The 16,572-nt window shown below is 37.8% G+C and overlaps 1 protein-coding gene across 1 annotated transcript; it reads left to right on the plus strand.

Annotated features, from left to right (window-relative positions):
* The first annotated feature begins 6,325 nt into the window (after positions 1–6,325).
* Positions 6,326–10,137, plus strand: LOC133709672 (pyruvate dehydrogenase E1 component subunit alpha, mitochondrial). The gene is made up of 8 exons (XM_062135486.1): positions 6,326–7,126; positions 7,224–7,303; positions 7,590–7,667; positions 8,319–8,414; positions 8,519–8,590; positions 8,829–8,882; positions 9,012–9,077; positions 9,775–10,137. Exons 1-8 carry the CDS (start codon positions 6,427–6,429, stop codon positions 9,817–9,819), a joined length of 1,191 nt encoding a protein of 396 aa, XP_061991470.1. The 5' UTR covers positions 6,326–6,426; the 3' UTR covers positions 9,820–10,137.
* Positions 10,138–16,572: the final 6,435 nt, after the last annotated feature.

Raw genomic sequence — 16,572 nt, forward strand, 5'->3', positions numbered from 1 at the left:
GTGTTTTATTACCGAAAATTTGGTAAGCATGAACATTATATCTCATTTTGGTTTTGTGTCCATTGTTGAACCAAAAAATATTAAAGCAGCTTTGTTGGATGATAACTGGATTAGCGCTATGCAGGATGAACTGAATCAGTTTACTAGGAATGATGTATGGTACCTAGTACCACGACCTAGTAAGTGCAATGTTATAGGAACTAAGTGGATTTTCAGAAATAAAAGTGATGAAAAAGGAAACGTGATTAGGAATAAAGCCAGACTAGTTGCTCAGGGATATTCACAGGTTGAAGGACTTGACTTTGACGAGACATTTGCTCCTGTAGCTAGGTTGGAATCTGTTAGATTACTCCTATCCATTGCTTGTCATCTCCGGTTCAAATTGTTTCAAATGGATGTCAAAACTGCATTTCTGAATGGATTTCTTCAGGAGGAAGTTTATGTAGAACAGCCCCTCGGTTTCCAAGATCCACACAACTTAGATCATGTCTACCGGCTCAAGAAAGCCCTGTATGGGCTAAAGCAGGCTCCTCGAGCCTGGTATGAGAGGCTATCCACTCATCTTGTAGGAAAAGGGTATACTAGAGGATCCATAGATAAAACATTGTTTGTGAAGCGAACCAAAAATGACATTATCATTGCCCAAGTGTATGTTGATGACATTGTGTTTGGTTCCACCTCTAAATATCTTGTCAAATAATTTCAATCTGTCATGGAAAGTGAATTTGAAATGAGCATGTGTGGTGAACTAACATTTTTTCTTGGATTGCAAGTAAAGCAGATAGGCACATGTTTATTTCTCTCTCAATCAAAATACGCTGAGAACCTGATCAAGAAATTCGGTCTTGCTTCCAAGAAGACAGTGACCAACCCCATGAGTACAACTGCCAAGTTGAGCGAAGATCATGAAGGAAAATCAATTGATCCTACCCTCTATCGAAGTATGATCGGGAGTTTGCTCTATCTCACTGCAAGCAGACCTGACATCTCTTACAGTGTGGGCGTATGTGCTCGATTTCAAGCAAACCCCAAAGAATCTCACCTGGATGCTGTCAAAAGAATAATCCGCTATGTGGCAGGTACAGTTAATTGTGGCATTTTCTATACCTTCGATACTAATGTAGAAATTGCAGGATATTCTGATGCTGACTGGGGAGGAAATTTAAAGGATCGGAAAAGCACTTCAGGGGGATGCTTCTTCATTGGCAACAATCTAGTTGCCTGGCATAGCAAGAAACAAAACTGCATCTCCTTGTCTACTGCAGAAGCTGAGTATGTTGCAGCTGGCAGTTGCTGCACGCACATGCTTTGGATGAAGCAAATGCTTCATGATTATGGCTTTTCTCAAGGTAAGTTGTCTGTTTTCTGTGACAATACAAGTGCTATAAACATTACCAAGAATCCTGTTCAACACTCTAGAACAAAGCACATTGATCTTCGATATCACTTCATTCGGGATTTAGTTGAACAAAATCTACTTGAGTTAAGCTTTGTTCCCACTGAAAGTCAACTGGCTGATCTGTTTACTAAGCCACTCGATACTGCTAGGTTTGAGATGTTAAGAAATGCACTTGGGATTTGTTCCAAGCATTAACACACACGAATGTCTGTCCACTGTAGTTTGAGAAAATGTTGATCTTAGTGTACCTTGACCATTGTCCTTAGTGAATCATACTATCTTCAGTTAAGTATCCTTCGTCATCATGTCTTATTCTGGACATATAACTGTGTACTCATGATTAGCTTCCTACATCAGGCAACGTTGTTATGCACGGCACTTATAAACTTTATGTGGTGGCATGTTTCTTGGTTATTGACAAAGAGAGTCTTAGTAATGTAGGAGAACTGGCTAAATTGCTCAAATAAGCTCATTCCCTCTTCTCAAAGTAATTACGTCCTAGTTGTGGTAAACTTTCTAGGATTTGCAAGAAACGAGAATGGATAAATCATATCACACCTCTCAAAGTAATCAGGCTCTAGTTGTGGTGAACTTTCTAGGGTTTGCAAGAAAAGAGATGGTTGTAGATCAGTGTATGTACTTTGAGAAACTACGCACATATACTCAAGACTCTCTCCATGGAGCATCCTTGTTATGCTTAGTACCCTAAGATCATCTGATCTGGGAGCTACTGAGACATGTCTTGCTACATGAGTATGTGTCGTTACAAAATAAAGAAGTCTATGACTCAGAGAACTAAAATTCTTGGGAAAAATGTTTCCTATTTCTCTTAGGAGCATTCGTGAGCACAGTTCCTATGTTCAGTCTTTCTTCTTTACTACGACTCTCTCTCTCACTAAACTTGTCTCTAAGCCCCACATCTTGCTTATAAACTCTTACTCATCAGTCTATTCTTTGAAGTCTACGCATGAGTACCCACTTTACTTGTTGATAGAATACATCATGATTGATACTCTGACGTATAGTTACTTCCCTAAGTGATTAATGCTCTCTGTGCTTTAACTATGCTATTTTTTCTCCTTCAACATGACCAATGCATTCATTGCTTGGATTCTCAACAAGCAAATTAATTGTGAGATTTAATTACAGATTGTGAAGATTTCGCATATTTTTTTCCCTGCTCTCTCTCTCTCTCATTAAGTGCCATCTGGTTGATATTCATTGCCTTATTGGTTAAGTATAGGTTAAAGGGGAGAGATTCATTGCATGCGTATCTCGGAACCATAATGAATCATAATATCTCTCCAATTTGCACACGCCTTCTCCAACTGACTTGTCTCTTCAGTTTCTCAAGCCCTACTGGTTCATGATATATATCCTTGGTTATCTCTCTCGGATTTCACTCTGGTTTTAAGTGTGCAGGCTCATTCTCTCACAGTTTCTCTCACCATGGTTCGCACCAAAATAACAACTCGCCTTGGTGGACATCGCCGCCTGCCACCTCCAGAGGAAGGCCGTCAGGCCGCTGCCACCTCCAGAGGAAGGCCGTCAGGCCGCTGCCAAAGCCGGCATTCTCCATCCCGGCATGCAACGTGAACGCAGTCGGAGCCCCCCTCTTCGCCCCTCCTCTTCTGGTGCCTCTTCTGCTATTCCTCCTCCTCCTGTCTCTCTGGATAGTATCCGTGACCAGATCATGGTGGCTGACTGGCGAATTGCCTGCCTTACTGCGGACATGGACGACATGCATTCCCTTCTAGTTCGTACTCGTCATGCTCTGACCACACTCACACAGGAGATCCGGAACGTCAGGCCGAAACCTATTACACCGGAGGAGAGCTCCGCTTCCATGGATGACGAGGAGTTTCTGGACAACGTCACCAAGCTGTGTGAGGAATTTGATGTGCCTTCCCATTCAAAGGGGGAGAAGTAACTTTTTTAATTTTTCTGCTTTTTATGATCTCTGCAGTTTAATTTCTATCAAACAATATTTATTTTTGCTTGTTGGGTTGTAAGTGCATAAGCACAGATATTTTTGGATGCTTTTTATTATTAAGTAACTTTATCTTGGCAACTTGGACAGGAAAAGGATGGAAACTGATTCCTTTTTCCAAGTAGCACTTTTTTGTTCACATTATATGTATGTCTGTTTAAATTCTAACATGCAGGAACATCAAGAAGAAAAATTGTCATGTGTTGAATGGGATTGCCCAAAGGGGGAGATTGTAAGTACTTGGACTACTCCCTTCAACACATGATTTCCTAAGATCTCAAGGAAAAAAGGATATGCAAAGATTTAGGAGAGTACCTCTCCTAACTGCTCGGAGAATCAAAGGAATTAAAAGGCAGATCACATGAAGATAAAGATCTCGAGATACATATCATTTTGTGCATGATCCTAAATTGATATGCATTGATTTTAATTGATCTTAAAAATCTATTTTCGGATACATATCCGATTATGTGTTCAAAACAGTTTTAAATACCTTTCCATGTCTATCTCAATCGATGTTTAAGATGATTGATTTGAGGGGGAGTCCTTGTCTTCTATAAAAGGTTTTGAAACTGCATTGTGGACGTAGAGTTTTCTGATTGAGATTTTTTTAATTGTGCTGCATAGTCTGCACTAACTGTTTTACAAAACTCTCATTGTTTGTTTAATTGATTGATCATACTGCATGTTCACTGCATTCATCACTTACATATGTGATTGAGATCAGTGAGGCTTCAAGGCAAGATTGAATCTGAAGACGTGTCCAGATTTCTTCATCTATACATAGTGTTTCATCATTGTTTAGAATAGGTCTTTTACAGTTGTGAACAAGTTAGCATTGTTGCTAGTCAATGTGGTTGTGTTGAATATCACTACTTGTGATCTGTAACGATTTGATTCATATTGGATTTGACTATCGTGTTGGCTACGTTAAAAGCCACGCAGTGAAGTTTCCTCAGTGGAGAGGTTTACACTACGTAAGCAATTGCTTGTGTTTTCTTTCACTTGTACTAATTGATCATTTAATTTCAATTATTGTTCCATCTAGTGTTTTCATCTCTTCTTACGATTCCAGTACTATAATGTAAAAGACGAAAATATTCCTCAATTTCTTTCTAAAGTACATGTGGCCGAACTTGATTACTGTAGAATGGTCCGACCACCCTACTGAAGATCTCTGCGGTTTACAAATGTTTGGTTTGGAAAACGGTACTACTAAAATGGTCAGATCCACCAATCACGACCCTAGGATGATAAGAGCCAATTTGTAACAACTAAGTTGTGTTCCGCCAAAGATCCAACAGCTTCACCCAGGGTTTTCTTCTTAATCAAATAGGGTCGATAAGAGCAATTTGGTTATGGGCTTTTGTCCCGGCAACCACAAGTTGGGCTAGTGATCCATAACTCTCTTGATTTGGATCTAAGGAGTTACCAAATGGCTCTTTCCTCCGGTTTTCAGGTCGTTCAGACACAGTTTGGTCACGATAAGCGAAGCCACTTTTCGTGTATTCATACACCATCCTAAGAATTAGCGATTTAAACAGAAAGGTTTAATATTGACGACAAAAGCAAAAGGCCAAATTTGTACCCAAAAAAAAGCAAAAGGCCAAATTTGTACCCAAAAAAAAGCAAAAACTAAAGAGGGAATGATGCGTCTATTTTGCACTTGCATTATAAAACGAAAAAGGGTAGGCTGTGTTAAGCACCCCTTGGGCAATATAATATGTGCAGCCACCAAACAACAGGCAGCACAACTTTGCTTACTTCCACCAAACACCTGGATGCCATTCTTAACACTAGTCCGGTTATATTATACTCAAGTGTCTGCACTAACTGCCACTCTTTTCTTTTTGAGTTTTTTCTGCCCCTTATTTTCCATGGAGCAAGTTGTATTTTATGATGTTACAAATTACAGATATATTTTCCTCAAGTCAACTTTCATTTTTTCCAAAAATTAACTGACGAAACGAAAAAAAAAATCATTCTTAAAAAGTTGAAATGCATAAGTAAAATTTTTGCTCAAGTGATGAATTGGTTTCGTATTCAGTTGTGCGCAACTGCATTAGAGATTTATCTTCAAGAGTTTAATTTAAATAAAACAATCGGAATGCTCGTTATTCTCCATAGTTTGATTTAAATGAAATGACACTGGTGCAAGACTTAAGTTTTAAAGTATGTTTTATGTACAAGATAATGTGACATAAATAAATCAATAAAATAAAAAATAATTTCTTACATCATTCAAAAAGAAGAAAAATTAGAATTTATCAGTGATAAAAGTAAGCAAATATTATATAGATCATCATATACACTAGTCTCATGCCCCTCATATTTTCTATCAAATGATTTGATCATCTTATGGTGCAAGAAAAACTGGACAAAATCATGATTGGAAAATGCGTAGAAGATAAAAGAAAATATTGGTTCAAGATAATATCACAAAATATATTTTTTTTTCTTAATAGGTGCAAAAGGTTAAATAAATGTAATTTGCAATAAACATATATTATAGTATTATACCTTCTTCTTTTTTTAATATGATTTGATGTTATTAGATATCAAAGCCATGAAAACAGGCCAGATCATTAAGCTATCAAATTCATTTGATGTTATTGAATAGTATTATACCTTCTTGTTTGTTCTACATTGATATTATTTGCGAGTCATTTTTCACTCGTGCCTGCTTATAAATATGTTTGAAATGTCAGTTTAAGCGATCGTAATCGTTATTAGTTTAATAAAATTTATGTTAAAAGAAAAATGTAATTTGCAATATATAGTAAATGGGCCAAAAAATAAAGTCAAAAAAATCAGTCCGCCACATAATGACAACCTGACAGCAGTAAGCCAAACTAGACCATTAGTAATATTAATATTCTTTGTAACCATATTAATATTCTAACATTTTCCGCGACCCATTTCGCTCCTCTTACCAAACCCCCCACCCCCACCCCCACCTCACTCCTCCACAAACCCTCCTCCACCGATCTCACTCCCTCCCAAAATCCCACACCCCCGGAACCCGATCCAATCCACCATGGCTCTCTCCCGTCTCTCCTCCTCCGCTTCAGGATCCAATCTCCTCAAACCCCTCACCTCCGCCCTCTCCCTCCGCCGCTCCTTCTCAGCCGCCGCCGATGACTCCACCCCCATCACCATCGAGACCTCCCTCCCCTTCACCTCGCACGTGTGCGACGTCCCCTCCCGCACGGTCGAGACCTCCCCCAAGGAGCTCATGAAGTTCTTCCGCGACATGGCCCTCATGCGCCGCATGGAGATCGCCGCCGACTCCCTCTACAAGTCCAAGCTCATCCGCGGCTTCTGCCACCTCTACGACGGCCAGGAGGCCGTCGCCATCGGCATGGAGGCCGCAATTACCAAAAAGGACTGCATCATCACCGCCTACCGTGACCACTGCACCTTCCTCGGCCGCGGCGGCACCCTCCTTCAGGTCTTCTCCGAGCTTATGGGCCGCCAGGGCGGCTGCTCCAAAGGCAAAGGAGGATCCATGCATTTTTACAAGAAGGACTCTGGCTTCTACGGCGGCCACGGCATCGTCGGAGCTCAGGTCCCGCTCGGATGCGGCTTGGCGTTTGCGCAGAAGTACTCTAAGGATGAAACGGTGACGTTTGCGCTCTATGGAGACGGTGCTGCCAATCAGGGACAGCTGTTCGAGGCGCTCAATATCTCTGCGCTGTGGGATTTGCCTGCGATTTTGGTCTGTGAGAACAATCACTGTGAGTAATCAATTCTCTCCGTTTTATGTGAGTTTAGATTCATTGCTTTCGGAAATGATAGACGATTTGATTTGCTTATTCGGATTGCTTTTTGCAGATGGAATGGGAACGGCAGAGTGGAGAGCAGCCAAGAGTCCTGCTTATTACAAGCGTGGAGATTATGTTCCTGGCTTGAAGGTCAGATTGAACACTGCTTAATTCGTTTCGTGAAGTTTTAGCTACTTTTAGATGTCACCATTGCTGTATTAAGTAAAAGTATCATGGTTTGTTTCTGCATTTGTTTTAATTTATGGTACTTAGATGTGTCATGTTAAATTTGTGATCAGAAGATCGGCTGGAGTAATTTTATTGTGCCAAAAGGGTAAACCATTGTACGTGTCTAGGTGACAAGGAGTTTATTCTTTGAGGAGTAATTTTGTTCCTTTCGCTAATGTTTTGTGAACAATTTTCTACTTTGGAACAGGTAGATGGCATGGATGTGTTTGCTGTGAAACAGGCGTGCAAGTTTGCTAAGGAGCATGCTTTGAAGAATGGACCCATTGTGAGTTTCATTTCTTTCTCTGAACCGCATTGTTTGAATTTCTTTATTCAAACTGTGGCTAACATAAGTTGCCTTTATTTTAACACCACACATTGTGTATTTTCTTGATCACATTAGTTCATAAGCCCACACGTAAAGTAAAACATGATTAGCGTAGGTTGGTTAGTTGACTTTTTGTGTGAGAGCCACTTATTCCAGTATGATATTAGAGTCTGCAAAGGGCATGTTACACTTGAGCTACAATGGGCAGACTAGCATTTTCTGCTCCATCACAACTCCCGAAATTGTACACATGAGGAAAAGAGAAATACTGGAAATGAAAAGGGTGTAGTATGTTTGGTCGAAGTTTTACACCATATGCACCGGAAAATGTCTTCCCTTGTTCTTAAAAGAAATATTTGAGATTGTTTGGGTAGTTTGCAAATGCTATGTAGAAGTTGACAACACTAAGTTAGAAGCTGTTAGGTTCTGTGTGATATTTGGTGATATGAAAACTTTCCACTGTTGCTGGTTCAAAACCAGCAAGTCGTTATCTTATTGATGCACTGACAACACTTTCAAATTTATAAAAAATTTATATGAAAATTGGTAATCTACTGTCAATTTACATGTTTTATTGTCTGACAAGCTTCCTCTGTTTTTGGCTTTCAGATTCTTGAAATGGACACTTACAGGTACCATGGTCACTCCATGTCTGATCCTGGGAGCACCTACCGTACACGTGATGAGATCTCTGGCGTGAGACAGGTTTGATTTTACCTGTGCAACGCTTCATTACTTAATAAGGGGGATTATATCCACAATTTCAAATTTGTATCTTCTCTAATTTTACCTGTTGCTGTGATTTCTAGGAACGTGATCCAATTGAAAGAATAAGAAAGCTGATATTTGCTCATGATATAGCGACTGAGAAGGAGCTGAAGGTATTTTATTCAATCCGGGTGGATTGTTCATTAAACTTGCTGTGAATTCTATTTTGGTATATGCCTGGTTGCAATATCGAGGTCAATATTTTATAACATTTGGTCTTGTCCTCATTTCTTGTCTTGCTGGAGGATTGATCCCAGCTTGAATGCTGTAAAGGAGATGTCAATATGGGAGTGAAGCTGAATCACTTCTGAAGAAAACTGAATGTGTTCTTATCATTTTCTATTCTTTCAGGATATTGAGAAGGAAATGAGAAAAGAAGTAGATGAAGCCATTGCTCAAGCCAAAGTATGAAACTTGATTGGCTTCTGATTTCAATAGTTCCTTTTTGCTGATTTCTGATAGGGATGTTGTTGTCTTTTATGATCATATACTGTTCACTCACATTTCTGTTGTTCTATTTTGTTATGTTTCCAGGAAAGCCCAATGCCAGATCCCTCTGAACTCTTCACAAATGTGTATGTGAAAGGTTATGGAGTCGAGGTAATATTTCTACTCACAGCCTCACATGCATTATTCTATATTATAATCACTGTGGGCAGCAAATTGCTGATAGATTCTTAGTTGAGACTGCTGCTTTTGGATGGGTATCTAATGCTTACCATTACATATGTGATAGGTTACTATCGTTGATAAGCCTCTTTAAATTATTAGTTGCTTACATCTTTGGTTATACTATCTTGAAACTATAAAAGTTTTTATCATCTTATATGGTAGAACCAGTTGGTGTTGATCATCTTATGTTTGCCAATCTCTAGTTGGTTCTACACCCAGGGAGCGACTGTGTGATTCAGTTCCAGTAATAGACTCAAACAGAAATACAATGATCAAGAACATGGATATACATGTGTCATTTCTTTATGTGGAGTTTATCACATAGTGGGGGCCAAAATCACTTTTTGTATAGAGTAAAATGTTAAATACCATGACTTGATTTATTCAACTATTAGAATTTGGTTCTCCAACTTGCATACAATGGACTAACATACCTCTACTATTACTTAACCCCCTTTTCTTTGCCTCTTAGATCTAGTTTTGAGAAGATTTTCTTAATTTCTGAGTGTGCATTCCTTCCTGCAGGCAGCAGTTTCAGCTGAAAATTCATATATAATCTTCACTTATGCAAATTCACAACTATTGTTGTTTTACTGATAGTGATTTTTGTTTATTTTTTTACTAGTCATATGGACCTGATAGGAAAGAAGTCAGGGCTGTGCTTCCATAAGTTGAAAGCGGAAGTTGTTGCGGATAACCAGTAACTGTCCTCCCCACAACCATGAAGCCCATTCTCACAAGTGAATTGCGCCTTCCAGTTATCCTGGAAAACAAAAACAATAAATGGTTAGAGTGAAGATTTGCCATCTCTTCCTGGTTTAATATATTTGATATGTGTCATCCTTTTTGTATAGGATATTGATTCTTCTCCCAAGTGCTTGGGTGGAAATTTTGCATTCTAGCCATGTACTTGTTCTCGGGACTCGAGACATACTACTTACACTGTTGGGATTGATATCAATATATTTACCAATTCGCTTCTAAGAAATTGACATCTGATTTCCTGTTATTATCCTTGTCCTGAGTTCCATTCAAGTGTTAGCTTTTGGATTTAGATTTGTTCTTACTACGTAGTTGTCTCTGAAGCTTATCACTCGCATGAATGCATTGTTGAAAAGAGGCGCCCCGTTATAGGCAGTAGGTGTTGGGGCAGTAAGAGTTTTCAGCTGAAAGTTTGTCAGGGTTTTGTATTTAATGCTGTTAATAATCCCTACTTGTTAGGGAAGTAGTATAGGTTTGAATTATTCCATTCCATGATTCACGTTGCTTAGTTAGTGCACAACGTGAGGTGTTATTTGTTTTTATCCTTTCTTTGTAAGGCTTATAAAGAGAAGCTGGTTTCAAAGTGAATAAGAACGTTTCCTCAGATATTACAGTGTTGTGAGTATTAGGGTTTTCATTCAACAGTAGGTTGGTCCATATCAACATGTCAACGCCATAATCAACCTTAGTTAGAATCCATCTTTGGGAAAAACTATCCACAGCCTACTCTATAACGGTGCTGGCCTGAGCCACCTGTTTGATCGGACGGAAGGCTAGGATTTGTTCGATAATGTTGGCAGGTAAGTAAGGAACTGTGACAGTTTCGATGGAGGTGGTAGGGCGGCTCCAATCATTCTGTGTTGTTTAGGCCTTTAGGGTTTTGAGGTGTTTGGTTTAGGAGGAGGGCTCATTTCTGCCTGTTCAGCTCTGTCACTAGTTGACTGCATGACGATAGTGGAAGAGTACCAAGTGGTAGAGGACTGTTCAATTAACAATCTGGATGGGCCTATTGGGCTTCACTCTGGGGATGGGACCCCAAACTTCATTATTGGGTTTGGGTTACATGCGGTTTTTGGTTATGGTTTGGAAAATCGTAAAATCAGTTCAATATTTTTGAGTTCCATAGGTTCAAGGGGCCTTTCAGACATTATGTTTTACAACTAGATACATTTTTTTTTTCGTAAAAATAAGAACATATAATTTTTGATAAAAACTCGTGAGTTTATAACCCACGATTTTGGTAAAATATACCTGGGGAAAAAGAAAAAAAAAAAATTGGTAAGAGAAAACTACGGGGTCGGGTTCCAAGAGGTTAAAAATATGTATTTTGACTTCCCACGTGTAAATCTTTTGTAAATAAAATTATGTGTTATTGAATGAGATTACGGCATCACGCACACTAATGGCTTAAAAAAAAAACGGTGGAGAAATAATTTCTGTGTATGACATCCTTCTTGGCCTCTTGGGTAAACAGGGAAATCGAATTTGATAGAACAGTTTTGAACTCGTTAATATGTCTGTTAGTTATAAGGAAACGACGTCGTAGAGAGTCCTATACTCTGTCGGTGGTACAAGTTTGCGTACGTGAGGCAACTATGAGTGTGACCCATGCAAGCCCAGAAAAGGACACCAAATTATGAGATCGAGTCGATTCCATCGACATGTACCCCCATCGCTCACCGTCACTTGTTTTCCCAAACCAGCAAAACTTCAATTTCTCTTACGTAACCACCATTAATGGATACACAGCAGTGATAGCACATACATATCTCTATCCTCCTTGTCAGAGATTAGATAGATCTAGCTCAAAGAAAGCTCAAAGCATATGAAAACTGTGTTCACCTTATCTGAAGGTAGACATGAAACACGCTTGTTTCACGGGTGAGAGATAACGTAATCACAAACATCAGTCGTATAGAGTTAAGCCATGCAACACAACAAAACCGCCGAGAAAATGAAGTGTTCCATAGCGCTCCGAATTAACTCAACGAGTCACACGTACAACAAACAACGAGTGATCTCGGTATTTCAATGATATTATTGTTATATTTCAGAGCATTTCATTCAATAAGCTAATCTCACGAATTTCAATTATATAATTTTAATACTCTGAACTGCTATAAATAATTATTACAGACTCAAATTGTGTCGTATACAATGAAGTTATCTAAAATACTAATCGAACTTATAAAATTTTAGTACTCCGAAACACTAAACCCTCAAAATTTCGAGTGATCTGATAAGTCATAGCTGAGCAGAGAACAATCACAAATTCACAACGTACTAGTCCCCTGTTTGCATCGGGCCACGTGTACCCCATGTTGAAAACGCCATCCTTTTATCTGTGGTTGAAAGGGTCATATGCATCAAAACACGCGAATGGAAACAAACACCACCGACGTTAAATATGTACGTCCGGCTCAGAGTCGTACGTGGACCTCTGACCTGTGGTGGTGGTGCTAGTGGTGGTTGCGTCACTCAATTTATGCAGTGTCTCAGAGAATCCAATGCAGACCCCGACCCAACCCAACTTCCCACCTTCCGACTTCTATTTCTTTATTCATTCTCTATTATTATTATTAATCTTGTTTTTGTTTGCGAGGTTAAAGTTAATTAATCACCTGCTCTGTGATTAACCCACACGTGCATGCATGTAGTTGATTATCATATACTTCTGCTACGTACTCTGAGACTATAGGGGTTCAACTCCTGAGTTTCCACATCCTCACCGTCGATTCGCTAATGCATGCAGGACTCGAATTAGCAGACATTCTGATCGGTTTTGGTTATAATAATGCGCTTTTAGCAGCTAAGTTTGACGCTAAACTTTGTTTCTATGTACAGTGCCAGAGAAATGGAAAGGAATCACGTTCCAAAACCAGAAAAAAGGCTACTATATGTTGTGTTCCAACTTTAAGGCACTAATTCCCTTTCTACCTTCTATTATAAGAGATACGTACACAAACATGATCGATCTTCTTGGATTTGTTTGTCCAATGAAAGTTTTTTTCTTTTCTTGATTATTTTCTGTGGGTGAATTAGCATAATTACAAAGGAAAGGCTACAAGTACGACTCCGTCTATGAGCGTGCATTTCCTACAATGGGGGCGGAACCAAAAATCTTCCCTCATAAACTGTTGTTTAACATGTGCATTTGTTTCATGATAAATTGACGCAGTCGGATTGATAACTAGGTTTACTAGTAATAAACCTAATAAAAGGGTTATTGAGTCCACCAGAGATAAAAGAGAAAATTCTCTATTTTATTGATTAAAAAGTTGAAAAGATCTGTTTGCAGCCGCTTGCGGCTGCTTAAATAAGAGAAAAGAAACCCTAGGGCGACTAACAATGAAACCTTAAAGCTTATGGGTAAAAACGAAAACAACCCAAAAATAACTAAGAAAACCAAAACTCCGAAAAATAGAAAAATGCAGTTGTGAGGCCCTAAACGACCCCGAAAGCCCGAAAATGAGCTGTGAAGGTAAGGCAAGGCCCTAAACCATGAGTCTTGTCTCTGACGCGATTCCCTTTCCGGAAAGGTAAGGCACGTCCCAATCGGACACCGAGCTATTTCGTGGCTACTAGTAACTTTTCGTTTTCCTCCTTTTGCACGATCTAACTGCTCTTCGAATTGGGCTGTCATCCGTTCTGCATCATAAATAATGAGAGAAGTTGTTATGTCTAACTCGAAATAGGGTGCAACCAACATTTCTAATTGAAGTGTGAAAAACTCATATTAACACAAAAGCGTGCATTTGTTTCAGGATTGATGATGTTGACATTAGGGTGGTGACGATGTTGGTTTACTTTAGTCCCATGTATGACGGTCCAGCAATTCACTTTGGTCAGGTTCGAAGTCACAACGAGTGTTGGCTTGGTCGATCAAAGGCAGGTCAGGCGGACTCTGGGTGGCGAGTTAGTGTTGACAAAGTTGAGTGTTAAGGATTCACTACTCCTGCGCATGTTGTCTTTCCCATTTAGTTGTTGTGCAAGTTTTCTTTTTAGTTGGAGCCCCTTTGGCTCCTTCAATCAGTCATTATAGAGTTAGTGTGAAGTCTAGTGGTCATTTATGTGTAAGAGTTGTTGCCTAAAATCATTCGTAACCAGTTCATTATTAATGAAGCTTCTTATTGATAAAAAAAAAATTATATATATATATATATATATATATATATATATATATAAGAGATGTACGTTCTCAACTGATGTAATTAAAAATAAAGATATAACCCAATTATAATGGATTTAATTTCAACATACATCTCATAATCACAATAGTTTCAAAAAACTGAATGTATCAATGTGGTTTAAGTTTTGATTTGTTCAAAAATTACTGAAAGCTAATGTTTTTTCACTACATAGATTACATTAAATACACCTTTTGTTTATTAAAAATAAAGTTGATAATAAATATCAAGGGTTGAGATTATTTTATAAGGGTTGGGTCACTTGCACCGTCGGTGCATAGAATAATTTCAATTACCAAGCTTATATATATTTTAAAACTTCTGGGTTCTATTACTTAATACAAGTAAAGTTGGGTGCTTCCTGGAATCTGAATACCCAATTGCAATAATTAAATTCTTAATTTTCTCACTTGAATCCATATTATAATTATAAGTTCACTCTACAGTACCTGTTCATCATTATTAATAGTTTGATGGACAGCCCTTTATAGTTGAAAAGTTCACGGATGACCGACCAATTTGTACATCGATTTTTATCTTTGGTTCAGTCTTTTTCAAGGACTATGTATTTGCAAAGAATGTGTAATTCAATGGATATGACTGACTACACACTAACCAACTAACTTTTTGTTATTATTTTATTATTATTGTTACTGGTTCATAATTTAAGAAGACTATCAAGTTAGAAATGGTGAAAATATGCTTCATTATTAAGATTTCGTCCCTTAAAATCCAGTGGGATTTTTACATAGATCAGCTCGATAAGCCATGTGCGACTGGCCTTCTGCAACCAAATAGCTAGCTCCTGGCATTTAAATTTTCATGAGTTTCACCAACTACCCTTTTTCTAGTGTTAAATTTGACCAACTAGCTTGTTTGATGAGCTGATGGGATTAGGGCATGCATGTATGCAAATAAATAAAACAATATTATCTTGCGTTTTGCACACAGACAAGCCGAAGTTTCTTTACCCTTTTTAAAACTTTTCCACAAGGTAACTTTCTATTGGTCAGCCAAACAATTTTGAGAAAACCTTCTCTTACATCTCGTTTTCAAAAGAAAATCTGTTAGATACGTCGAAATGTCATTCTCAACAACAATACATTAGAGATATAGTAGCACTAATCAATTCAGTGTCTACACTCCATGTATGAATTGTAGAGAATTGAATTGTGTGTAGTTGGGATCCAATGCTTGCTATTACTTAGTCGTTAATTAACCGTTTTTAATCTCAAAAGTAGACTTTAAACTTTAATCCATATTGTTCCTTTTTTTTTTTTTTGGAAGATTAAATCCATATTGTTCCTTTTTGTGCAGGACAAGCAATAGTACTTTTAACACGTATAAAGCACGGATGCATCAATTTGAGACTTGAAAATCAATCAAAATTGAATTAGAGGCAAAGAATTTGATACAATAATTGTTGGAGACGGAAAGTTCACTGCAAAATAAGATCCACTTTCAGTTCGGACCAAACACTCACAATGGAAGCAAAGAATTGTCTAACCCTTTGCGTCCACTCAACTCAGAATTATTATTCAATAGTTCAATTACATATGTATATATTGATAGAGAATATGTATATATATTTAGAATCATACAACAATAAATTGACATGTTAGATAGGTACAAACTAATAAGTAATAACAGAGACACATATTTATTAGTTTTTGATAAGTAGGATTAATTATGATCGGAAGTTGTCACATCCATTGTTGTGTCATGAATATGGCACATAGTTTTTCTTGTTCATATATTCATTATTCGTTATATGATCATGTGCTTTTTCTTGTGTCATAACTGATAGTGTCTATATAAAATAAGTAATAAACCAAATTGAAAACACATCACAGTTGTAGAACACAAGAATGTTAGGAACATACTCAAATTACAGATGCAAAGCATATAATTAAGAATGGGTAAAGCTATGGTATGTTAACATTTCTCATACATCAACTATTTTTACCCCTCTAAGGACTCATGTTATCACTTTGAGGACTAATATTACTATTTTCATGACTCATATGGTAAACTAAGAAAATTTACCACTTTAAGAACTCATGTTATCACTTTGAGGACTAATATTACTATTTTGAAGACTCGTGGCAACTAATAAAATTTACCACTTTAAGGACTCATGTTATCACTTTGAGGACTAATATTACTATTTTGAGGACTCATGTGGTAACTAAGAAAATTTACCACTTTAAGGACTCATGTTACTACTTTGAGGACTAATATTACTATTTTGAGAACTCATTTGACCACTTTTAAGGCAATTGTATGCATGTCATACATTAAGAACTAGTAAGTTTTTTTTTATGCTGGGCTTTGCATCTTCATGAATTTCCTTACCACTATGAAAAATGATAGTTTAAATTATAAATTGTAATTTTTTTAGTATTGGTGATTTAAGAAGCATAGAATTAACCAAACCCATCAAAGATGTATGGTGAAAAAGAAATGGAAATCGA

The sequence above is a fragment of the Rosa rugosa genome, chromosome 5, assembly GCF_958449725.1.
Source record: "Rosa rugosa chromosome 5, drRosRugo1.1, whole genome shotgun sequence".
Classification (NCBI taxonomy): Eukaryota; Viridiplantae; Streptophyta; class Magnoliopsida; order Rosales; family Rosaceae; genus Rosa; species Rosa rugosa.

Bases quoted from the DNA above. Each gene is read 5' to 3' on its own strand.
- LOC133709672 (XM_062135486.1), top strand. From the start codon at position 6,427: ATGGCTCTCTCCCGTCTCTCCTCCTCCGCTTCAGGATCCAATCTCCTC. The intron at 7,127-7,223 runs GTGAGTAATCAA...TGCTTTTTGCAG, and splicing joins GGTCTGTGAGAACAATCACT to ATGGAATGGGAACGGCAGAG. The intron at 8,883-9,011 runs GTATGAAACTTG...TTATGTTTCCAG, and splicing joins AAGCCATTGCTCAAGCCAAA to GAAAGCCCAATGCCAGATCC.